Below are 27,359 nucleotides of genomic sequence, written 5' to 3' on the forward strand. Positions count from 1 at the left end.
AAACCAAGCAAACCAGCATCAGCTTTATTTCAACTCATTCTCATTTCTTTTTTTTATTTCAACAATTCCACTAAGCATAAAGACTGCATGGCAAATATTTGCATGTTAGATACATTCTGCACTATAAAACTTTGATTTATTAAGAAGTTTACAACTGAAGGTTGATTTCCTCTTCAGAAGAGAACATTACAGCTTCATTTGTACATAATAAAATTCCCTGACATCACTGAACCTTCACATCATGTTAGGCTACATCATGATACCGGCGCTCCTGTCATCCTCAGGCCAATATGACACAACTGTGAAGTTTAACAGTCTCAGACAGTGGAAAACAGGTGAGATCTGATCATGTGACATGTTGCATGCAGTAATACTTTGCACCCAGCACAGCACTGGAGAATGCGCAAAAAACTAAACACAATGGCTAAACTGTAAAGTTATGAGCACACAGTGGAGACTTAAATTCAAGTACTTCAATTCTGTGTACTGAAAAACCACAATTCAGCTTTTCTTATCCCACTTCTCACACAAAGCTATCTTGTAAAAACATTCACACATCACAACCCAAACACCACCATCAAAAACCCTCCCGCCCGAGCACCCACATACCAAAAGAAGGCACACAGCTTATTAACAAACAAAAGGACGACATGAAATGACCAAACTGGACCAGCAGGACTGACTCCAGAAATGTGAATCACATTCGTAGCTGTGTTTCAAAGGGGATCGAATCCAGTGTGTGTTTGTGAAGGCACCCCTTTGTCTCTTATGCCAGAGTATCAGCCGTTCTGTTCACAGCTTATAATTCTTTACATCACTGCAGTGAAACTTCACATTTGTCCAGATTTAAAGGGTTGGTTCACACAAAAAAGATCATTCTGTTGTTAATTGCTCTCCCTCATCTTCTTTCAATCCTCTGAGAGCTTTGTTCATCTCCAGAACACAAATGAAGATGTTTTAGATGAAATCCTGGAGCTCTCTCATCCGCCAAAGACAGCAAGAGCCCCGAGATGACCAGGAACAAAACATTGTCTAAACATTTAGTGTGTCTGCAGTGGTTCAGCTGTAATTATAACAAGCTCCTACAACACTTCTGTGTGCAGAAATACTCATTCTGCTTATATCTATGGCCAGACGGAATCTGCGGATGTTTCTTGCTATTTCTGCTGAGAATTATGGTAAAAATCTGTGGACTTATGCGGAATGATTTTGGGAGTTTCATAACTAAAACCCTAATATATGAAATAAAAAATGATATCTTTTTTAACTTTTAATTAATGTTTACAATACAAATCCAATTAGATTCACTTTATTTGGTAAACAAATCAAGTCTCTCATATAATATCTTCACTAAAAGACGGAAAATATTACTGTACACACTGCACTGTACATAAATCAGATGAACATTTTCATATTTGTCAATAATATTACTGTAATTATTTAAAAACTGAATAAATATAGATTTACGCATATTTACTCAAGTAAATAAACAGAATTAATGATGGGCTAAAAATCTGCTGATTCCGTATGGGCCTACTTATATCTTCTTTCCCTCGTGAGGTCAAGGTGTGTGTTTGTGTTTACTGTACATAAAAGAACAATGTATTGGCATTACAATTAGCTGTATACACACAAACATCATACTGCCCATGGAAACACACTCCATTATAACCCAGCATCATAAGAGGTAAATATTAGGTTAGATTTAGATCATGACGTCAGGTGACCAAACTTTAATGTCTTTAAAGGACAACGTTATTCGGACGTCCAATATTGATGTCAAATGACGTTTATATTTGGTTTATTTTAAGTTGTGTTGGAAAGTAACCAAAATCCAACATCTAATAGATGTCATAGTGGTAGCGTCCAAACAACATGTAACATATACCATGATTAGATGTTGATATTTGGTTGGACATTGACGTTGGGTTCTGATGCCAACCTGATTTTAATTTCCAAACAAAATCCAACATCTCCACAACGCTGGGGTACAACGTCAATATGACATCATGTTGATGTCCTGCGCCTGCAGGAAAGAGACAAAAGACAGGCATACTAGTTTGATCTTAAGACAACACTCAATGTTTTTGGTCTTGTCTGGAGTATGAGGCTCTCAGGATTGTCTACAGATGTGTTTCCATCCAAAGATATGACTTAGATTTATGTGCAAAACTGTAATATGTCGTAAATCAGTAGTGAGTAAATCAGCATCTCCATCACAGTAGAGCATCAGCTCCAGCACAGGAGAGGAGTGGAGTCTGCTGCACTGAGGGGATTCTCCACTGTGCTGTTCTCCTCTAATAAATATGTCAGAACACCAAGACCAAACGCAATCAACACGGTGAATGTGGAGGCTCCTGGAGGCATAAGACGGGAGCGCAGACAGATCGTCACCTTGGAATTTTAAGGTTCTCTCTGCGTTCTGAATGATTTTGAGACATCGAGCTTCACAGTTTTTGCATTCCATAGCTAACAGTATGTGTGTGACATTTGCTTAAAAACAAAAAACTCCTAAAATGTAAACAACTTATAAAAAACATCCCATAATGTAAATAAGTTGTCATTTAATAAGAGTATGTGAATAACTCAATTTTGACAAAATTTCAGAGAGAACCTTGTAATTCTAAGGTGACGAGATGCTCAAGACAGTTCTGGAGGGAATAATAGAAGAAGAATACTGAGGCACTGTGATGACGGACTGACTGAGGCCTTTACAATCAGCACAACAACATTTCAGAATGTGCGTAAAATGATGTGTATGGAAACAGGATAAGAGAGCTCTCGCACTTCATCTAAAATGTCTTGTGTTCTGAAGATAAATGAAGAATTTGGAGGACTGAATCGTCATGAGGGAGAGTAGTTAATGACAGAATTATCCATTTTTGGTGAACGAACCCTTTAAAGACTCAAGCATTTCCCTTCAGTGAAGACCGTAATAAATAGTATAAATAAACAAGAGTTCATGGAAGATTAACGCAGAGTTAGCTCCTCATCATCTCCTGTGCTAGTTGATCTTGTCCTGGAAGATGTAGAGGTTATTGGTGGCCGCCACTGCGATGATGTTCTCGGACGGATGCCAGCCGGTGTGCAAGATCTTCTTGCTGAAGTCCAGGCTGTCCACACTGATCTCGTCTTTGCGGCGTTTTCCTCCCACACACACTCTGCGCGGCTTCAGTACGGCGCGGGGTTTGCTGTTCTCCCGCGACGCCTCCAGAGTCACATCACGCTTCGTGTTGCGGTCGAACATTCGGAAGAAGTTGTTGTAGGAACCAGTCATGATCACGCTGGGAATCACACATCATCAATATTTATCATCATTTATTGGTCATTATTACATAGCTGTGCACTGATTAATCATTCGCAGTATGATTAATACATCTAGTGCTGTCAAACGATTAGTCATGATTAATCACATCCAAAAAAGTTTGTAGTTACATGATATATACATGTGTATTGTGTGTATTCATTAGTGAGGGGCAAAGATGTCAAATAAAAGTTGGTTTTGACAATATGTGTGTGTGTGTGTGTGTGTGTGTGTGTGTGTGTGTGTTGGATACACACACATACATAAAAACAAATCTATCCAAAATTATTTAGATTCATAGATATTTAAATTAATATCTTTTAATAAATAAATATCTAAATTGTGTCATATACAGATCTATTTTTAATCTACTTATAAATAAACTTTCGCAAATTTATGCATGCCTTCAGCTTAGTCCCTTTATTCATCAGGGGTCGCCACAGCAGAATGAACCGCCAACTATTCCAGCATATGTTTTACACAGCGGATGCCCTTCCAGCTGCAAGCCAGTACTGGGAAACACCCATTCACACACACACACACACACACACACACTGTCATACACTTTGGCCAGTTTAGTTAATCAATTCCCCTATAGCGCATGTGTTTGGACTGCGGGGGAAACCGGAGGAAACCCACGCCAACACGGGGAGAACATGCAAACTCCACACAGAAACACCAACTGACCCAGTCGGGACTCAAACCAGCAATCTTCTTGCTGTGAGGCCACAGTGCTGGCTACTGACAAACCTTTACTTTAGACGTGAATAATAGTCATTAATATTTTCCCAACACTTATTTATGAATACACACATACTGTACATAATCCAAAAAAAAAAAAAAAAAGTAATATATTTAAACTTAATTCGTACGATACGTAAATATGAACAAATTGTTTATACAGTCTAATCATGCATATATTTATATTCAAAAATAGACAGTATCTGCAAATGTGTTTTGTAAATATGAAGTTTATGTTTAGATGTGATTAATCATTTAACTGCACTAATATTAACTTCCTATTCTAATTAAATATTGTATTTAAATATTAAAAGACTGACCTGTCGGATCCGTTCCAAACACACTCAAACTTGTCGAAGATGCAGTCGTTCTCGTACAGCGAGCAGAGTTTACCTCTCAGGTAATCATGCACCTGCAGGAGGAAACGGTCAGTATGTTTGCTTGACAAACACATCTTGAAGGATAATCTCAGCCACACGTGAGACATAGAAATGAGCAGTTTTGGAAAATATTTTATTGTGCAACACATGATCTGTTTTTGCTCTATTTTCCTGAAAGAATAAATTGCTTATTTCAAAAGGTCTTTAACTCCTCCATCAAGAGTTTGCATTGCATTTCTTAACTCCTAATGCCGCCAGTTAACACACTCAATGCACACATCAACACATCCCACCATTCCTACAGTATCAGCATCTACCCTATATGTCGCTTTATGGCAAAAGTACTGAATTAATACATATACTATGAAAAATCTAAAGAAATATGATATTTTATATGCTTTATTTTAATTTTTTTCTGTAAGCCAACAGTGCTGTGTGTGTGTGTGTGTGTGTGTGTGTGTGTGTGTGTGTAAATCATTTTTAAAACAGTCATTCTTTAAAACAGTACAACAACCATGGTCAACCATTTGGTAGAGGGGCAGTCAAAGGGTCAGCAGTATCTGGATCCAGCCTTTATGATGCAAGCTGAGACTGCATCACTCAGCGATGCAATGTCAGACACAATGCACTCAGTGGAGTGAGTGACATGATTGTGAGGGGTGGGGTTAGGGGCGGGGTTAGGTGAGCCCGTTAAAAAGCCCTGGATGCAGCTCAGATTGCACTGCACTAGGTCAGCATCCAGACCCCTCTCCAAAGGGTTAAAGGTGCTGTATGTGTGTTTTTGACTCGTTTAGGTCATTAAAATATCATTACATGTTTGCAGATATTTCAGAAACACTTGTTTATCTCAAAAACTATGCTCAGGCCAGATAGTCTGCTTTGAAAATGTGTGTTCTGCGTGCACTGCAGGGTTTATAATCTAATAAATGCATATTAAACCTCTTTACATTATTGACAGTAAAAGCTGAGTGACTGATGTTAGCTGGTTTGCACCGATTCACAGTTCCAACATTCATTATCAAACGTTTATTTTATTTTCTAGATCTGAGGTGAATGATCTGCTGCTGCTTCCAGTCTGGTAATGCATGTGATTATTTAAACTGAGACTGGAAGCATTTAACACTGAAACGTGTTTTGATTTTAAATAGCAATACCTACTTTAACCTTTAGCTTTAGTCTTTGATGTACACATTGGTAAAGGCAGTGGCACTGCTGTGTGCTGGTTCACCTGATACGTCTCCAGCGGTTTGCTCTCCATATTCAGATCCCACACCTTCACCGTCAGGTAGTCGCGGGTCATCAGGTAGCGGCCGCTGTGGCTGAACTTTACATCAGAGATGGAGGAGATGATTTCCGAGAAAAACGAGCGATTGCTTGGGTCTTCTGGCTCCTCGAAAACTGGAGGAGAGTAAGAAAACACAGATAAAGCTGTCATAATCATGCCGGAGTTTCACTGCAAAACAGACTTTTCTTACTTCCTAGGCAGGTAAAACTGTTGTCTTGTTGTCAGAAATAGACATCTAGGGGTCAGACGCAGAAATTCATTCAGTGCAAGAACTCTCATAGTGCATTTACTAATGTATTCTAGCTGTTTAGTGTACATCGTTTGGACACTTGTTACTGCAGTGCACTGTGGGATTGATTGAGTGCACTTCATAATGTCCACTATGGATCTGGACACCACTAGATATGCCTAATCCTTCACATAGTGCACTCTGAAGGGTATAGGGGGTGCATTCAGATACAGCCACAGTTGTGTTGAGCCTGAGGTGGATGATCTGCAGGTGTGTTTGTCCTGCTGTGTGTCAGGCAGAGAGTGTAATGAGTCCTCTGGGGAAACACTGATCCTGCAGAATCTCCTCTGGAAGATTTATTTAACACACTCCCCACCATGGAGGAGCTCTGACCCGAGGCGATCTGCTGGAGATCATGTAGCGGACACAAATCTGACAGATGTGTGCATAATTCAGGGTTTACTAGTGCAGGCGCCCTCCAGCAGATCTGGCCCTTTAAAACCACTGTTGAAATCAAATGTACTGTTCTTGTGTTTATATGTTCATACAGCGGTAGAGTGTTGGAATGGATCTTCAGTGTTTTCACATGATTCTTCAAAACCCTCTCACATGAAATGCTATCAGTGATAAGTAAGGGAGGGGCTATCAGTCACTTAGGGTGGGGCTATCAGTCAATTTAAGGAGGGGCATTGTCATTTAAGGTGGGGCTATCAGTCAATTAGGGAGGGGCTATCTGTCGTTTAAGGTGTGGCTATCAGTGATTTAGGGTGGGGCTATCAGTCAATTAGGGAGGAGCTATCTGTCATTTAAGGTGTGGCTATCAGTCAAATAGGGAGGGGCAATCAGTACATTTAGGCAGGGCTATAGGTCATTTAGGGCGTGGTTATCAGTGTTTTAGGTCTAAGCTATCAGTCAATTAGGGAGGGGACATGAGTCAATTAAGGAGGGGTTACAAATAATTTAGGGCGGAGCTATCTGTCATTTAGGGCAGTGTTTTCAGGCATGTCTCTTTCTGGTCTGCCTCTGTCATCCATTTATCAATCTTCTGTCATTTTGTTAAAAAGCCCACCTTCCAACAATCCAATGGATGAAATCATGCTCCGCCCTAATTCGTTTCTCATTTCAGGACGTTTCTAGAGGATGTAAGTCATGATATAGGAAAAGATCTTCCTTCTTTGTCATGGCGACTTAAACGATGCAGCATGTAGGATTGCAGTCCACATTCTAAATAATGGAGAGGGTTTGTTTTTTCTTCACCTGGCCCTTTAGAATCAATGCACACAGGTTGCCAGATTGACGACACAAACAGGAGCAATGACTAAGCCTTAGGGGCCGTTCACACAGAATGCATTTTTCCTTTACATTGTGCACCTTTTTAATTGCTTTTTTAATGTAAACACTACCTTAACAGACATGTGACCATTACGCTCATGTCAAACATCGCAAGTTTCTGTTTGCAGGCGCTCAGTGGCTTTGCCTGGGTACCCTTTGCTTTATGCTGTTTTTTTATCCATTCTGAAGATTTCTCACATTTTTAGAAGCAAAATAAGGTATTCAGTGTGAATAAATATGTGTATATTTGATAAATAAACGCCTCCTTGTGTATTTTTATAACCCTTGCGTCTTGGCTGTCCTCCACAGAGTGCATTTTCAGCTGCATCCACAAATATCGAGGAACATCGAGTTGTTGGCCGCTGTGATATTGTTGGGTAAACTGGTGGACGGAGTTACAGATCAAAACAAAGATTTTGATTCTGACATGTGATGCACAATTTCAAAGCAGCATTGTTTTACAGATAAACATGTATGTTCCTTTAACATGGTTCTGCAAACATATTACTCTATTTTTATGCTTTAGAAGACTCAAAAACTTACAGCACCTTTAATATGCGGTATGCAAATGTCTGGACACATGGACCAGCGAACACATTGATGACATGTCATGAATCCCTGCATTCTTTCAGCAGTAAGATATCTGCCCTTAAGCATTGATTTTTTTCCCTTTTTTACACCAAGCTTAAATGTCAATGCATTCAATCTGATCATTAAAAGCACACGGAGCCTCGCACCTTTAACTGCTGCCGCTGCCTAAATGTAAATGCAGTACTTTGCGGTTATCAGTTCAGCCATGTGCAGCCAAAAGGGATTCCCGTGCACTCCGAAGTGTCCAATCCCCAAATGAAATTAGCCAGTAAAGCTCAAGGAGACGCAATCATATTAAACATTTGCATAATCCTCAGCTCAACGCCCTCGCCCTGAGCAAAGGAGCATAATCCTGTAACAGCACATGAGTTTCTGGAGCTGCACTGGTAATGTTACCTCAGAGTGTGTATAACATAGTAAGCGCTCGTTTTGACCTAAGACTAAAAGGTGTACAATACAGTCATCTACATATTAGAGCCATTTTTCTCTGTTTGGGATGCACCAAAAACTCCATCACATAATATAAAAATAAATTATTTTGCCAAATGAATAAATAAATGAAATGTTTGTGCACTTTTAGCACTATGATTGTCAGCAGACGTGTAGTTTTGTATGCTACCACTGCGCAGGCTTACTTGGTTTCCCACCACCAGACAACATTAACAGTGAAAGTGCTTGAAAGTCATATTTGACCTTTTTCGAATGCACCACAAACTCCCGCCACACACATAATGTGCCATCGTATAATAAAAACAGTAATGTCTTTGCCAAATATATAAGTCATTGAAGTATTTGAGGACTATGAGTGTCAGCAGGTGTGTAGTTTTGAATGCAAGCGCTGCGCAGACTCACATTTGGAGTGTTTGTCGCAGAGCGCCGCGTCCCTCATGTCACACAGGCGTATGGAGCCTTTACTGCTGCTGTAGGCGAAGGTGTTGCAGTGCTGGGGGTGGAACTCTGCGTTCGTGATCACCTCCGTCAGATCCTCCATATTCACCGGCTTCATGTCCACCATGTCTGAAACCGCAGTTCAGGAGAACACACTACACACTAGTCAAAATAAAGAGAGTTTCTCATTAAAACTGCAAAATAATCTGCCAATGAGGGAAGCAAAATAATATTGTTGTCGTTATGAAACGATATTATTTAGCTAAAATCAGTGTTTATATTGTTAATATTATTAATATATTATTATTTTATTATTATTAACATTTTAACTTACAGAATTGTCACAGACAATGCCAATTTAATCTTAACAGTTAATAAGAATGCTGTTAGGCATTTAAATAACATGTTAAGTACCAGTAAATATTATGATTACGTAACAATGCAAGTACAAGTAAATCAACTATCCCAGCCTATGTACAGTGCTCAGCATATATGCGTACAGCCCTCACTAATCTCTCTTTTAAATCAATATGTTTAATAGGAAGCTCTACAATATTATGCTCAATTTAATTCAATTCACCTTTACTTGTGTAGCGCTTTTACAATGTAGACTGTCGAAGCAGCTTCACATAGAAGATCATAGTAAATGTAAACAGTGTAGTTCAGTTTTCAGTGTTCAGTTCAGTTCAGTGTGGTTTAATAATCACTGCTGAGAGTCCAAACACTGAAGAGCAAATTCATCCATGCACAGCTCTACAGATCCCGAACCATGCAAGCCAGTGTCGACAGCGGAGAGGGAAAACTTCACCAGTTGGCGACAGTGAAGAGTTAAAAAACCTGGAGAGAAACCAGGCTCAGTTGTGCACCACTATTTCTCCTCTGGCCAAACGTCTTGTGCAGAGCTGCAGTCTAGGCGCTGGAGGCTGTATGTGTGCATTTACATTAGATTAGTCACTGCTGAAGCCAAATCTGGAGCTTATCTAACAAAATAACTTACAATAACACTCCAAACACTAGCACAGCCAAATGTATATGATATAGAAAAATATTAAATACACATTTAACAGAGGAAAAATCAAGAGGCAAAAGCATGAAAAACTGAGTTGAAATGTATAGGTTGTAATTTATTTTTGCAATATTTAGCTTGAATTTATTTGCATTATCTTTCATCTTCTAAAAATGTTCTGTGACTAAAATATTATTTTAATAAATTTATCAGTTTAATAAATCTGTTATGTTTAAATGCACCAAAACACATCGCCTATATTCACTGAGAAATGGATATTTAGATAATAAACTGTACTTAATTATGCTGAGCACTGTAAGAGGAAATAATGTTGCATAATTCATTTGAGTGCATATCTGTCATGTGTTTCTTGTGCTTTCGTTGTGTCATGTGACTGTTCTGTTTTCCCACCATTTGTTAGTGTTAATCAGTTCCACCTGTGTTTACACCCCTGTAATAACTGTAATTACGTTAATCATGTCCTGTGCATTTAAACTCGACAGTTCTGTTTAGTCTTTGTCTGGTCTTGTGTTGCCAACATCAGAGATAGTACAGATAATAAATAAGAAGTATAGAGAGAAGATAAGTTTGCACAGGTACGTCACTACATACAGTGTTGTACTTAGATTGTGCTATATTATAAAGAGACGTCATGGGTAGCATGATTGCCTCACAGCAAGAAGGGTGCAGGTTTGAGCCCCGGCTGGGTCAGTTGGTGTTTCTGTGTGGAGTTTGCATGTTCTCTCTGTGTTGGTGTGGGTTTCCTCCGGGTGCTCCGGTTTCCCCCACAGTCCAAACACATGCGCTATAGGGGAACTGATCAACTACACTGGCTGTAGTGTGTGTGTGTGTGTGTGTGTGTGTGTGTGTGTGTGTGTGTGTGTGTGTGTGTATGTGTATAGGGTTTACTAGTGCAACTGGGTTGCAGCTGGAAAGGTATCCGCTGCGTAAAACTTTTGCTGGATAAGTTGGCGGTTCATTCCACTGTGGCGACCCCTAATTAATAAAGCGATTAAGCCAATTAGAAATTGGATGAATGAATATTATGAAATGTAAAGAACGCTTGCTGTTGAATAATTCATGTTGTTGTTGAAGCTGCAGTGAGAGGATACTGAAGCTGCTGTCTGTGACCTCCAGGTTCCACAGGTTGATTCGCAGGTCATCAGTGGACATGAAGGTCTGGCCGTCGCTGTTGATGGAGATGGAGTTGATGTGGTATGCGTGTGCGTTGCAGAAAACCCTCCGCGCCGAAGCCTCCACCATCAGATCCATCGGCTGCAGCACCGGCACCTGCAGAACCGCACACATAAAACACACACTGGTTCATTCAGCAGCAGGTGAGAGCTCAGTTTTACAGATGTTTCTCAATGTTTGCATATATATATATACACAGCTGAAGCCAAAATAACCAGCTCCCTCGATATTTCTTTCCCCAATTTCTGCATTACGGATTCATCTTCTAATCATAATAGTTCTAATAACTGATGTGTTTCCTCTTCTCCATGATGACAGCACATAATATTAGTCTAGATCTTCTTCAAGACACTAGTGTTCAGCTTACAGTGACATGTAAAGGCTTCACTAGGGTAATCAGGGTAAAGTTAGGGTAATTAGGCAAGTCATTGTATAACAGTGGTTTGTTCTGGAGACAATCCAACACTAATATTGCTGAAGGGGCCAATAATATTGAGCTTAACATGACTTTAAAACAATTAAAATCTGCTTTTATTCTAGCTGGAAAAAAAATGTCTGCAAAACTGTTGCAAACAATTTATTTGTGTTAAATTTAAATAAACAAATAAAATTTAGAAAAATTCAACATAATTTGTTTGTTTAAATTCAGCCCAAATAAATTAAAAGCCACTTAACGTAAAAAATTTAGTAAATCCAAGGAATCATCTCTGAATAATTTTTTCAGTGTTCTAGCCCAAATAAAACAAATTTAATTATTATTATTATTATTATTATTATTATTATTATTATTATTGTTGTTGTTGTTGTTGTTATTGTTGTTATTATTGTTATTATTATTAATGGGGTTTGCCATAGGCAAAGTCCATTCTTACTATTGTGGTTTATTATTCTTCTTCTTCTTCTTCTTCCGTACACTTTTTCGGCGCGTAACTAGTCCCGCAGCTTTCGTCCCAGACCCTTGAAAGTGGGCTCAAATCGTGCGGCCTTATCGGGAATGGTGTGCTATGACTTTTATAAGGGGTGGGTGGTTTTGGGGCCCCGCAGGGGCCCCAAAACCACCCCCCAAAACGCATTGACTCAACATTACGCCCAACTTTGACACATTATAGCGCCAACTGTGAAATTCATAGAAATATGGGATTCACATCATCTGTAGGGGGTTGCAGCCTAAGTGAGAACATACCCCGCAAGGGGGTATAAGTTGTACCCCTAGGGCTCTAGGACGTCCCAAAGTTTTCCCATTGACTTACATGGGCCCCATTGACTCCCATTCATTTTTCTAGGAGAGCACTAAACGCGCCGCGAAATGGGACGACCTTTAAAGCGTTATAGCGCCAAGTGTGAAATTCGTAGAAATATGGGATTCGCAACATCTGTAGGGGGTTGCAGCCTGTATGAGAACATACCCCAAAAAGGGGTATAAGTTGTACCCCTGGGGTGCTAGGACGTCCCAAAGGGGTCCCCATTGACTTTACATGGCCCATTGACTCCCATTCATTTCTTGACTCACATGTCAATCACATTACATAGCAGTGTCATACAGACTTGGGGGTTGCCTTACTTGGCTGAGGCAACCAATCAGCATCTCAATATGATTTTGAAGCTCACAAGCCACGCCCCCCCAAACCACTTAAAGACCCTTAATAACTGCCCCATTGACTTAACATGGGGTGGGATGTCCCATTGCACATCCCATTGACTTCCATTATAAAGGTCACACATCTATAACATTACATAGGAGTGTCATAGAGACATGGGGGTGGGCTCATTTGACTCAGGCAACCAATCAGCATCACTCTATGATAATGAAGCTCACAAGCCACGCCCCCAAATGGGTCCCATAGACTTCTATTATAATAGGGCTAGATGCATATCTTTGCATTGCAGTGTCATATAGGCTTAGGGGTTGGCTCATTAGACTCAGACAACCAATAAGCTTTTCAATATGATAATGAAGCTCACAAGCCACGCCCCCAAACTGGCCCCATAGACTGCCATTGTAACTGGTCCACATGCATATCTTTGCTTAGCAGTGTCCTATTGACTTGGGGGTTGGCTCATTTGACTTGGACAGCCAACCACATTCAAGTTCACTCTGTAACCTCGCCCATAGCAACAAAACAGAGTACCCTAGCAACCATTCATCAACAGCTATATCTCAGCATCACAACATCGTAGACACTTGGGGATTGGCTCGTTTCACCCATGCTAGCAAACGGAACTTCCTATATGCTACACATGCTAGCAGTGACTAGCTACATGCTAATATTGACTAGCCAAGTACTGTAACTTGCTAGAAATGCTTACTAAGTATAAATATTTCATCAGGCATGTATGTGAGGCTTGCCTAGTAACCACCCAGGGTACCCTAGCAACTGCCTAGCAAACACCCAAATTACCCTAGCAACCGCCTAGCAACCACCTAGCAACCGCCTAGTAACGCCTTAGTAAGGGCCTAGCGACCACTCAGGACACCCTAGCAACCGCCTAGCAACGCCTTAGCAACCACTTAGAATACCCTAGCAACCACCTAGCAACGCCTTAGCAACCACCTAGCAACCACTTAGGGCACCCTAGCACTGTTGCTAGCATGATGCTAGCAACTCGATTAGCATGTTGCTAGCATCATGCTAACACGATTAGCATAACGCTAGCTACATGCTAATCATGTTAGCATGATGCTAGCAACTCGATTAGCATGTTGTTAGCATGATGCTAACACCATTAGCATCATGCTAGCTACATGCTAATCATATTAGCATAATGCTAGCAAGTCGATTAGCATGTTGCTAGCATGATGCTAACACCATTAGCATCATGCTAGCTACATGCTAATCATATTAGCATGATGCTAGCAAGTCGATTAGCATGTTGCTAGCATGATGCTAGCACGATTAGCATCATGCTAGCTACATGCTAATTATGTTAGCATGATGCTAGCAACTCGATTAGCATGTTGTTAGCATGATGCTAACACGATTAGCATCATGCTAGCTACATGCTAATCATGTTAGCATGATGCTAGCAACTCGATTAGCATGTTGTTAGCATGATGCTAACACGATTAGCATCATGCTAGCTACATGCTAATCATATTAGCATTATGCTATCAACTCGATTAGCATGTTGTTCTATTGCCCAGTTTACTACCGTTTTGTACCCCATCGATTTGCCACGCAAACCCCATTCACATTTCCTTTAGGAAATGTACAATTCTAGTTAGTGGGGTTTGCCTTAGGCAAAGTCCACTATTGTTATTCTCCATACTTATTATTATTATTAATGGGGTTTGCCTTAGGCAAAGTCCATTCTTACTATTGTGGTTTCTTCTTATTATTATTATTCTTCTTCTTCCGTACGCTTTTTCGGCGCGTAACTAGTCCCGCAGCTTTCGTCCCAGACCCTTGAAAGTGGGCTCAAATCGTGCGGTCTTATCGGGAATGGTGTGCTATGACTTTTATAAGGGGTCGGGGGTTTTTTGGCCCCGCAGGGGCCAAAAAACCCCCCCAAAAATCCCATAGACTTAACATTGAGCCGAACTTTGACGAATCACAGCGCCGAGTGTGAATTTCATAGAAGTATGGGATTCACAGCATCTGTAGGGGGTTGTAGCCTAAGTAAGAACATACCCCGCAAGGGGGTATAAGTTGTACCCCTGGGGCTCTAGGACGTCCCAAAGTGCTCCCATTGACTTACATTGGCCCATTGACTCCCATTCATTTTCTAGACACTCGTAAGATACTATTCCCGGAAATCGCCGTAGCGCCAACAGTGAAATTCGTAGAGACATGGGATTCGCGACATCTCGAGAGGGTTATAGGAGGCTTCAACCCACACCCCGAAAGGCGGTAAATATTGTACCCCTGGGGAGCTAGGACGTCCCAAAGTCTCCATTGACTTTACATGGAGCCGAACTTTGACGAATCACAGCGCCGAGTGTGAATTTCATAGAAATATGGGATTCACAACATCTGTAGGGGGTTGCAGCCTAAGTGAGAACATACCCTGAAAGGGGGTATAGGTTGTACCCCTCGGGTGCTAGGACGTCCCAAAGTGGTCCCCATTGACTTTACATTGCCCATTGACTCCCATTCATTACATTGACCCCCATTATAAATGTCATATGTCAATCAAAGTACATAGCACTGTCATACAGACTTGGGGGTTGGCTTATTTGACTGAGGCAACCAATCAGCATCTCATTATGATTTTGAAGCTCACAAGCCACGCCCCCCCAAACCACTTAAAGACCCTTAATAAGTGCCCCATTGACTTAACATGGGGTGGGATGTCCCATTGCAGATCCCATTGACTTCCATTATAAAGGTCACACATCTATAACATTACATAGGAGTGTCATAGAGACATGGGGGTGGGCTCATCTGACTCAGACAACCAATCAGCATCTCAATATGATAATGAAGCTCACAAGCCACGCCCCCAAACTGGTCCCATAGACTGCCATTATAACTGCCCTACATGCATATCTTTGCTTAGCAGTGTCCGATTGACTTGGGGGATGGCTCATCTGACTCAGACAACCAATGAGCATCTCGATATGATAATGAATCTCACAAGCCACGCCCCCAAATTGATCCCATAGACTGCCATTATAACTGGCCTACATGTATATCTTTGCTTGGCAGTGTCCTATTGACTTGGGGGTTGGCTCATTTGACTTGGACAGCCAACCACATTCAAGTTCACTCTGTAACCTCGCCCATAGCAACAAAACAGAGTACCCTAGCAACCATTCATCAACAGCTATATCTCGGCATCAGAACATCGTAGAGACTTGGGGATTGGCTCGTTTGACTCATGCTAGCAAACGGAACTTCCTATATGCTACACATGCTAGCAGTGACTAGCTACATGCTAATATTGACTAGCCAAGTACTGTAACTTGCTAGAAATGCTCACTAAGTATAAATATTTAATCAGGCATGTATGTGAGGCTTGCCTAGTAACCACCCAGGGTCCCTAGCAACTGCCTAGCAACCACCCAAATTACCCTAGCAACCGCCTAGCAACCACCTAGCAACCGCCTAGTAACACCTTAGTAAGGGCCTAGCGACCACTCAGGATACCCTAGCAACTGCCTAGCAACGCCTTAGCAACCACTTAGAATACCCTAGCAACCACCTAGCAACGCCTTAGCAACCACCTAGCAACCACTTAGGACACCTTAGCAACCGCCTAGCAACACCTTAGCAACCACCTAGCAACCATTCAGAACACCCTAGCAACCGCCTAGCAACCACTCATAACACCCTAGCAACCACCTAGCAACACCTTAGCAACCACCTAGCAACCACTCAGGACACCCTAGCAACCACCTAGCAACACCTTAGCAACCACCTAGCAACCACTCAGGACACCCTAGCAACCGCCTAGCAACCACTTAGAATACCCTAGTAACCACCTAGCAACACCTTAGCAACCACCTAGCAACGTCTTAGCAACCACTCAGAATACCCTAGCAACCACCTAGCAACATCTTAGCAACCACCTAGCAACCACTTAGGACACCCTAGAAACCGCCTAGCAACACCTTAGCAACCACCTAGCAACCACTCAGAACACCCTAGCAACCATTCAGAACACCCTAGCTACAAAAACAAATACATTGTACCTCATCGATTTGCCACGCAAACCCCACTCACATTTTCTTTAGGAAATGTACAATTCTAGTGTTACTATTACTGTTCACTTTTTCAATCCTTCGGCGCGCAACTCCAGCCGCATTTTTTACACTAGAATGATGAGTGAGGTGTCAAATCGACCGGCCTGTTGAGGAGAGGTGTGCTATGATTTTTCAAAGAGGGTGAGGGTACACTGCCTCCATGAGGGGCAAGAAAGTAACCCCCAAAATCCCCATAGACTTAACATGGACACAAAATGGCTGACATTGATATCTAGATTAGAGAGTCGTAGAAGCTTGGGAGTGGGCTCATTTTACTCCGTCTATCAAGTCGGTATTAAGTAGTGACATAACAAATTTGTAGACACTCCCTAGCAACCACTTTAGGCCCCCTAACAACCATATAACAACATAAACAAGCCATATTTTAGCACAGGAATATCGTAGAAAGACAGGGTTTGGGTTCTTTTGATGCAGGTTGATCAAATCTCTATCGTCTTCACCTATTACAAAGGCGTTGCCACACCCTAGCAACCATTTACATTACCCTAGCAACCACATAAACACATGAATTTAACCATTTCTCCGCATTTACTGCAATTTTGCCCAGTTTAGTACCATTTTGTACCCCATCGATTTGCCACGCAAACCCCATTCACATTTCCTTTAGGAAATGTACAATTCTAGTTAATGGGGTTTGCCATAGGCAAAGTCCATTCTTACTATTGTGGTTTATTATTCTTCTTCTTCTTCCTTCTTCCGTACCACTTTTCGGCGCGTAACTAGTCCCGCAGCTTTCGTCCCAGACCCTTCAAAGTGGGGTCAAATCGTGCGGTCTTATCGGGAATGGTGTGCTATGACTTTTATAAGGGGTGGGGGGTTTTTTGGCCCCGCAGGGGCCAAAAAACCCCCCCAAAAATCCCATAGACTTAACATTGAGCCGAATTTTGACGAATCACAGCGCCGAGTGTGAATTTCATAGAAATATGGGATTCACAGCATCTGTAGGGGGTTGCAGCCTAAGTGAGAACATACCTCGCAAAGGGGTATAAGTTGCACCCCTGGGGCTCTAGGACGTCCCAAAGTGCTCCCATTGACTTACATTGGCCCATTGACTCCCATTCATTTTCTAGACACTCGTAAGATACTATTCCCGGAAATCGCCGTAGCGCCAACAGGGAAATTCGTAGAGACATGGGATTCGCGACATCTCGAGAGGGTTATAGGAGGCTTCAACCCACACCCTGAAAGGCGGTAAATGTTGTACCCCTGGGGAGCTAGGACGTCCCAAAGTCTCCATTGACTTTACATGGAGCCGAACTTTAACCAATCACTGCGTCCATTGTGAATTTCATAGAAATATGGGATTCACAACATCTGTAGGGGGTGGCAGCCTAAGTGAGAACATACCCCAAAAGGGGGTATAGGTCGCACCCCTGGGGCTCTAGGACGTCCCAAAGTGGTCCCCATTGACTTTACATTGCCCATTGACTCCCATTCATTACATTGACTCCCATTATAAATGTCATATGTCAATCACAGTACATGGCAGTGTCATACTGACTTGGGGGTTGTCTTATTTGGCTTAGGCAACCAATCAGCATCTCAATATGATTTTGAAGCTCAAAAGCCACGCCCCCCCAAACCATTTAAAGACCCTTAATAACTGCCCCATTGACTTAACATGGGGTGGGATGTCCCATTGCACATCCCATTGACTTCCATTATAAAGGTCACACATCTATACCATTACATAGGAGTGTCATAGAGACATGGGGGTGGGCTCATTTGACTCAGGCAACCAATCATCATCCCAATATGATAATGAAGCTCACAAGCCACGCCCCCAAACTGATCCCATTGACTTCTATTATAATAGGGCTAGATGCATATCTTTGCTTAGCAGTGTCCTATTGACTTGTGGGATGGCTCATCTGACTCAGACAACCAATGAGCATCTCAATATGATAATTAACCTCACAAGCCACGCCCCCAAACTGGTCCCATAGACTGCCATTATAACAGCCCTACATGCATATCTTTGCTTAGCAGTGTCCTATTGACTTGGGGTTGGGCTCATTTGACTTGGACAGCCAACCACATTCAAGTTCACTCTGTAACCTCGCCCATAGCAACAAAACAGAGTACCCTAGCAACCATTCATCAACAGCTATATCTCAGCATCGGAACATCGTAGAGACTTGGGGATTGGCTCGTTTGACTCATGCTAGCAAACGGAACTTCCTATATGCTACACATGCTAGCAGTGACTAGCTACATGCTAATATTGACTAGCCATGTACTGTAACTTGCTAGAAATGCTTACTAAGTATAATTATTTCATCAGGCATGTATGTGAGGCTTGCCTAGTAACCATCCAGGGTACCCTAGCAACTGCCTAGCAACCACCCAAATTACCCTAGCAACCACCTAGCAACCGCCTAGTAACGCCTTAGTAAGGGCCTAGCGACCACTCAGGACACCCTAGCAACCGCCTAGCAACGCCTTAGCAACCACTTAGAATACCCTAGCAACCACCTAGCAACACCTTAGCAACCACCTAGCAACCACTTAGGACACCTTAGCAACCGCCTAGCAACACCTTAGCAACCACCTAGCAACCACTCAGAACACCCTAGCAACCGCCTAGCAACGCCTTAGCAACCACTCAGAATACCCTAGCAACCACCTAGCAACACCTTAGCAACCACCTAGCAACCACTTAGGACACCGTAGCAACCGCCTAGCAACCACCTAGCAACCACTCAGAACACCCTAGCAACCGCCTAGCAACACCTTAGCAACCACCTAGCAACCACTCAGGACACCCTAGCAACCGCCTAGCAACACCTTAGCAACCACCTAGCAACCACTCAGAACACCCTAGCAACCGCCTAGCAACGCCTTAGCAACCACCTAGCAACCACTCAGGACACCCTAGCAACCACCTAGCAACACCTTAGCAACCGCCTAGCAACCACTCAGAACACCCTAGCAACCATTTACATTACCCTAGCAACCACATAAACACATGAATTTAACCATTTCTCCACATTTACTGCTATTTTGCCCAGTTTAGTACCATTTTGTACCCCATCGATTTGCCACGCAAACCCCATTCACATTTCCTTTAGGAAATGTACAATTCTAGTTAATGGGGTTTGCCATAGGCAAAGTCCATTCTTACTATTGTGGTTTATTATTCTTCTTCTTCTTCCTTCTTCCGTACCACTTTTCGGCGCGTAACTAGTCCCGCAGCTTTCGTCCCAGACCCTTCAAAGTGGGGTCAAATCGTGCGGTCTTATCGGGAATGGTGTGCTATGACTTTTATAAGGGGTGGGGGGTTTTTTGGCCCCGCAGGGGCCAAAAAACCCCCCCAAAAATCCCATAGACTTAACATTGAGCCGAATTTTGACGAATCACAGCGCCGAGTGTGAATTTCATAGAAATATGGGATTCACAGCATCTGTAGGGGGTTGCAGCCTAAGTGAGAACATACCTCGCAAAGGGGTATAAGTTGCACCCCTGGGGCTCTAGGACGTCCCAAAGTGCTCCCATTGACTTACATTGGCCCATTGACTCCCATTCATTTTCTAGACACTCGTAAGATACTATTCCCGGAAATCGCCGTAGCGCCAACAGGGAAATTCGTAGAGACATGGGATTCGCGACATCTCGAGAGGGTTATAGGAGGCTTCAACCCACACCCTGAAAGGCGGTAAATGTTGTACCCCTGGGGAGCTAGGACGTCCCAAAGTCTCCATTGACTTTACATGGAGCCGAACTTTAACCAATCACTGCGTCCATTGTGAATTTCATAGAAATATGGGATTCACAACATCTGTAGGGGGTGGCAGCCTAAGTGAGAACATACCCCAAAAGGGGGTATAGGTCGCACCCCTGGGGCTCTAGGACGTCCCAAAGTGGTCCCCATTGACTTTACATTGCCCATTGACTCCCATTCATTACATTGACTCCCATTATAAATGTCATATGTCAATCACAGTACATGGCAGTGTCATACTGACTTGGGGGTTGTCTTATTTGGCTTAGGCAACCAATCAGCATCTCAATATGATTTTGAAGCTCAAAAGCCACGCCCCCCCAAACCATTTAAAGACCCTTAATAACTGCCCCATTGACTTAACATGGGGTGGGATGTCCCATTGCACATCCCATTGACTTCCATTATAAAGGTCACACATCTATACCATTACATAGGAGTGTCATAGAGACATGGGGGTGGGCTCATTTGACTCAGGCAACCAATCATCATCCCAATATGATAATGAAGCTCACAAGCCACGCCCCCAAACTGATCCCATTGACTTCTATTATAATAGGGCTAGATGCATATCTTTGCTTAGCAGTGTCCTATTGACTTGTGGGATGGCTCATCTGACTCAGACAACCAATGAGCATCTCAATATGATAATTAACCTCACAAGCCACGCCCCCAAACTGGTCCCATAGACTGCCATTATAACAGCCCTACATGCATATCTTTGCTTAGCAGTGTCCTATTGACTTGGGGTTGGGCTCATTTGACTTGGACAGCCAACCACATTCAAGTTCACTCTGTAACCTCGCCCATAGCAACAAAACAGAGTACCCTAGCAACCATTCATCAACAGCTATATCTCAGCATCGGAACATCGTAGAGACTTGGGGATTGGCTCGTTTGACTCATGCTAGCAAACGGAACTTCCTATATGCTACACATGCTAGCAGTGACTAGCTACATGCTAATATTGACTAGCCATGTACTGTAACTTGCTAGAAATGCTTACTAAGTATAATTATTTCATCAGGCATGTATGTGAGGCTTGCCTAGTAACCATCCAGGGTACCCTAGCAACTGCCTAGCAACCACCCAAATTACCCTAGCAACCACCTAGCAACCGCCTAGTAACGCCTTAGTAAGGGCCTAGCGACCACTCAGGACACCCTAGCAACCGCCTAGCAACGCCTTAGCAACCACTTAGAATACCCTAGCAACCACCTAGCAACACCTTAGCAACCACCTAGCAACCACTTAGGACACCTTAGCAACCGCCTAGCAACACCTTAGCAACCACCTAGCAACCACTCAGAACACCCTAGCAACCGCCTAGCAACGCCTTAGCAACCACTCAGAATACCCTAGCAACCACCTAGCAACACCTTAGCAACCACCTAGCAACCACTTAGGACACCGTAGCAACCGCCTAGCAACCACCTAGCAACCACTCAGAACACCCTAGCAACCGCCTAGCAACACCTTAGCAACCACCTAGCAACCACTCAGGACACCCTAGCAACCGCCTAGCAACACCTTAGCAACCACCTAGCAACCACTCAGAACACCCTAGCAACCGCCTAGCAACGCCTTAGCAACCACCTAGCAACCACTCAGGACACCCTAGCAACCACCTAGCAACACCTTAGCAACCGCCTAGCAACCACTCAGAACACCCTAGCAACCATTTACATTACCCTAGCAACCACATAAACACATGAATTTAACCATTTCTCCACATTTACTGCTATTTTGCCCAGTTTAGTACCATTTTGTACCCCATCGATTTGCCACGCAAACCCCATTCACATTTCCTTTAGGAAATGTACAATTCTAGTTATTATTATTCTTCTTCCGTACGTTTTTCGGCGCGTAACTCGTCCCGCAGCTTTCGTCCCAGACCCTTGAAAGTGGGCTCAAATCGTCCGGTCTTATCGGGAATGGTGTGCTATGACTTTTATAAGGGGTGGGGGGTTTTTTGGCCCCGCAGGGGCCAAAAAACCCCCCCCAAAATCCCATAGACTTAACATTGAGCCGAACTTTGACAAATCACAGCGCCGAGTGTGAATTTCGTAGAAATATGGGATTCACAACAGCTGTAGGGGGTTGCAGCCTAAGTGAGAACATACCACGCAGGGGGGTATAAGTTGTACCCCTGGGGGGCTAGGACGTCCCAAAGTGGTCCCATTGACTTAACATGGGCCCATTGACTCCCATTCATTACATTGACTCCCATTATAAATGTCACATGTCAATCACAGTACATAGCAGTGTCATACTGACTTAGGGGTGGGCTCATTTGACTCAGGCAACCAATCAGCATCTCATTATGATTTTGAAGCTCACAAGCCACGCCCCCCCAAACCACTTAAAGACCCCTAATAAGTGCCCCATTGACTTAACATGGGGTGGGATGTCCCATTGCAGATCCCATTGACTTCCATTATAAAGGTCACACATCTATAACATTACATAGGAGTGTCATAGAGACATGGGGGTGGGCTCATCTGACTCAGACAACCAATCAGCATCTCAATATGATAATGAAGCTCACAAGCCACGCCCCCAAACTGGTCCCATAGACTGCCATTATAACTGCCCTACATGCATATCTTTGCTTAGCAGTGTCCTATTGGCTTGGGGGATGGCTCATCTGACTCAGACAACCAATGAGCATCTCAATATGATAATGAATCTCACAAGCCACGCCCCCAAACTGGTCCCATAGACTGCCATTATAACTGCTCTACATGCATATCTTTGCTTAGCAGTGTCCTATTGACTTGGGGGTTGGCTCATTTGACTTGGACAGCCAACCACATTCAAGTTCACTCTGTAACCTCGCCCATAGCAACAAAACAGAGTACCCTAGCAACCATTCATCAACAGCTATATCTCGGCATCAGAACATCGTAGAGACTTGGGGATTGGCTCGTTTGACTCATGCTAGCAAACGGAACTTCCTATATGCTACACATGCTAGCAGTGACTAGCTACATGCTAATATTGACTAGCCAAGTACTGTAACTTGCTAGAAATGCTCACTAAGTATAAATATTTCATCAGGCATGTATGTGAGGCTTGCCTAGTAACCACCCAGGGTACCCTAGCAACTGCCTAGCAACCACTCAAATTACCCTAGCAACCGCCTAGCAACCACCTAGCAACCGCCTAGTAACGCCTTAGTAAGGGCCTAGCGACCACTCAGGACACCCTGGCAACCGCCTAGCAACGCCTTAGCAACCACTCAGAATACCCTAGCAACCACCTAGCAACACCTTAGCAACCACCTAGCAACCACTCAGGACACCTTAGCAACCGCCTAGCAACACCTTAGCAACCACCTAGCAACCACTCAGAACACCCTAGCAACCACCTAGCAACACCTTAGCAACCACCTAGCAACCACTCAGGACACCCTAGCAACCACCTAGCAACACCTTAGCAACCACCTAGCAACCACTCAGGACACCCTAGCAACCACCTAGCAACACCTTAGCAACCACCTAGCAACCACTCAGGACACCCTAGCAACCGCCTAGCAACCACTTAGAATACCCTAGCAACCACCTAGCAACACCTTAGCAACCACCTAGCAACCACTCAGGACACCTTAGCAACCGCCTAGCAACACCTTAGCAACCATCTAGCAACCACTCAGAATACCCTAGCAACCGCCTAGCAACACCTTAGCAACCACATAGCAACCACTTAGGACACCTTAGCAACCACCTAGCAACCACTCAGAACACCCTAGCAACCATTCAGAACACCCTAGCTACCAAAACAAATACATTGTACCCCATCGATTTGCCACGCAAACCCCACTCACATTTCCTTTAGGAAATGTACAATTCTAGTTAATGGGGTTTGCCATAGGCAAAGTCCATTCTTACTATTGTGGTTTATTATTCTTCTTCTTCTTCTTCTTCCGTACACTTTTTCGGCGCGTAACTAGTCCCGCAGCTTTCGTCCCAGACCCTTGAAAGTGGGCTCAAATCGTGCGGCCTTATCGGGAATGGTGTGCTATGACTTTTATAAGGGGTGGGTGGTTTTGGGGCCCCGCAGGGGCCCCAAAACCACCCCCCAAAACGCATTGACTCAACATTACGCCCAACTTTGACACATTATAGCGCCAACTGTGAAATTCATAGAAATATGGGATTCACATCATCTGTAGGGGGTTGCAGCCTAAGTGAGAACATACCCCGCAAGGGGGTATAAGTTGTACCCCTAGGGCTCTAGGACGTCCCAAAGTTTTCCCATTGACTTACATGGGCCCCATTGACTCCCATTCATTTTTCTAGGAGAGCACTAAACGCGCCGCGAAATGGGACGACCTTTAAAGCGTTATAGCGCCAAGTGTGAAATTCGTAGAAATATGGGATTCGCAACATCTGTAGGGGGTTGCAGCCTGTATGAGAACATACCCCAAAAAGGGGTATAAGTTGTACCCCTGGGGTGCTAGGACGTCCCAAAGGGGTCCCCATTGACTTTACATGGCCCATTGACTCCCATTCATTTCTTGACTCACATGTCAATCACATTACATAGCAGTGTCATACAGACTTGGGGGTTGCCTTACTTGGCTGAGGCAACCAATCAGCATCTCAATATGATTTTGAAGCTCACAAGCCACGCCCCCCCAAACCACTTAAAGACCCTTAATAACTGCCCCATTGACTTAACATGGGGTGGGATGTCCCATTGCACATCCCATTGACTTCCATTATAAAGGTCACACATCTATAACATTACATAGGAGTGTCATAGAGACATGGGGGTGGGCTCATTTGACTCAGGCAACCAATCAGCATCACTCTATGATAATGAAGCTCACAAGCCACGCCCCCAAATGGGTCCCATAGACTTCTATTATAATAGGGCTAGATGCATATCTTTGCATTGCAGTGTCATATAGGCTTAGGGGTTGGCTCATTAGACTCAGACAACCAATAAGCTTTTCAATATGATAATGAAGCTCACAAGCCACGCCCCCAAACTGGCCCCATAGACTGCCATTGTAACTGGTCCACATGCATATCTTTGCTTAGCAGTGTCCTATTGACTTGGGGGTTGGCTCATTTGACTTGGACAGCCAACCACATTCAAGTTCACTCTGTAACCTCGCCCATAGCAACAAAACAGAGTACCCTAGCAACCATTCATCAACAGCTATATCTCAGCATCACAACATCGTAGACACTTGGGGATTGGCTCGTTTCACCCATGCTAGCAAACGGAACTTCCTATATGCTACACATGCTAGCAGTGACTAGCTACATGCTAATATTGACTAGCCAAGTACTGTAACTTGCTAGAAATGCTTACTAAGTATAAATATTTCATCAGGCATGTATGTGAGGCTTGCCTAGTAACCACCCAGGGTACCCTAGCAACTGCCTAGCAAACACCCAAATTACCCTAGCAACCGCCTAGCAACCACCTAGCAACCGCCTAGTAACGCCTTAGTAAGGGCCTAGCGACCACTCAGGACACCCTAGCAACCGCCTAGCAACGCCTTAGCAACCACTTAGAATACCCTAGCAACCACCTAGCAACGCCTTAGCAACCACCTAGCAACCACTTAGGGCACCCTAGCACTGTTGCTAGCATGATGCTAGCAACTCGATTAGCATGTTGCTAGCATCATGCTAACACGATTAGCATAACGCTAGCTACATGCTAATCATGTTAGCATGATGCTAGCAACTCGATTAGCATGTTGTTAGCATGATGCTAACACCATTAGCATCATGCTAGCTACATGCTAATCATATTAGCATAATGCTAGCAAGTCGATTAGCATGTTGCTAGCATGATGCTAACACCATTAGCATCATGCTAGCTACATGCTAATCATATTAGCATGATGCTAGCAAGTCGATTAGCATGTTGCTAGCATGATGCTAGCACGATTAGCATCATGCTAGCTACATGCTAATTATGTTAGCATGATGCTAGCAACTCGATTAGCATGTTGTTAGCATGATGCTAACACGATTAGCATCATGCTAGCTACATGCTAATCATGTTAGCATGATGCTAGCAACTCGATTAGCATGTTGTTAGCATGATGCTAACACGATTAGCATCATGCTAGCTACATGCTAATCATATTAGCATTATGCTATCAACTCGATTAGCATGTTGTTCTATTGCCCAGTTTACTACCGTTTTGTACCCCATCGATTTGCCACGCAAACCCCATTCACATTTCCTTTAGGAAATGTACAATTCTAGTTATTATTATTCTTCTTCCGTACGTTTTTCGGCGCGTAACTCGTCCCGCAGCTTTCGTCCCAGACCCTTGAAAGTGGGCTCAAATCGTCCGGTCTTATCGGGAATGGTGTGCTATGACTTTTATAAGGGGTGGGGGGTTTTTTGGCCCCGCAGGGGCCAAAAAACCCCCCCCAAAATCCCATAGACTTAACATTGAGCCGAACTTTGACAAATCACAGCGCCGAGTGTGAATTTCGTAGAAATATGGGATTCACAACAGCTGTAGGGGGTTGCAGCCTAAGTGAGAACATACCACGCAGGGGGGTATAAGTTGTACCCCTGGGGGGCTAGGACGTCCCAAAGTGGTCCCATTGACTTAACATGGGCCCATTGACTCCCATTCATTACATTGACTCCCATTATAAATGTCACATGTCAATCACAGTACATAGCAGTGTCATACTGACTTAGGGGTGGGCTCATTTGACTCAGGCAACCAATCAGCATCTCATTATGATTTTGAAGCTCACAAGCCACGCCCCCCCAAACCACTTAAAGACCCCTAATAAGTGCCCCATTGACTTAACATGGGGTGGGATGTCCCATTGCAGATCCCATTGACTTCCATTATAAAGGTCACACATCTATAACATTACATAGGAGTGTCATAGAGACATGGGGGTGGGCTCATCTGACTCAGACAACCAATCAGCATCTCAATATGATAATGAAGCTCACAAGCCACGCCCCCAAACTGGTCCCATAGAC

General features: G+C 43.4%; 1 protein-coding gene across 3 annotated transcripts in view; it reads right to left on the reverse strand.

Moving 5' to 3' along the window:
* Positions 1-117: 117 nt before the first annotated feature.
* ppp2r2ba (protein phosphatase 2, regulatory subunit B, beta a) overlaps positions 118-27,359 on the reverse strand; it is a 49,788-nt gene continuing 22,546 nt past the window's right edge. For 2 of the 3 annotated variants that reach the window (XM_009291304.5, XM_021481272.3), the window contains exons 5-9: positions 10,869-11,046; positions 8,715-8,879; positions 5,654-5,823; positions 4,366-4,457; positions 118-3,284 (exon numbers count right to left, since the gene is read on the reverse strand). In XM_009291304.5, the coding sequence (XP_009289579.2) occupies positions 3,005-3,284; positions 4,366-4,457; positions 5,654-5,823; positions 8,715-8,879; positions 10,869-11,046 (885 nt within the window). In that variant the 3' untranslated portion in view covers positions 118-3,004. Of the gene's footprint in view, positions 3,285-4,365; positions 4,458-5,653; positions 5,824-8,714; positions 8,913-10,665; positions 10,753-10,868; positions 11,047-27,359 lie in introns of those variants that run through there. The other variant, XM_073922359.1, reaches the window with a different exon arrangement.

This window comes from Danio rerio, chromosome 14, assembly GCF_049306965.1.
Source record: "Danio rerio strain Tuebingen ecotype United States chromosome 14, GRCz12tu, whole genome shotgun sequence".
NCBI lineage: Eukaryota > Metazoa > Chordata > Actinopteri > Cypriniformes > Danionidae > Danio > Danio rerio.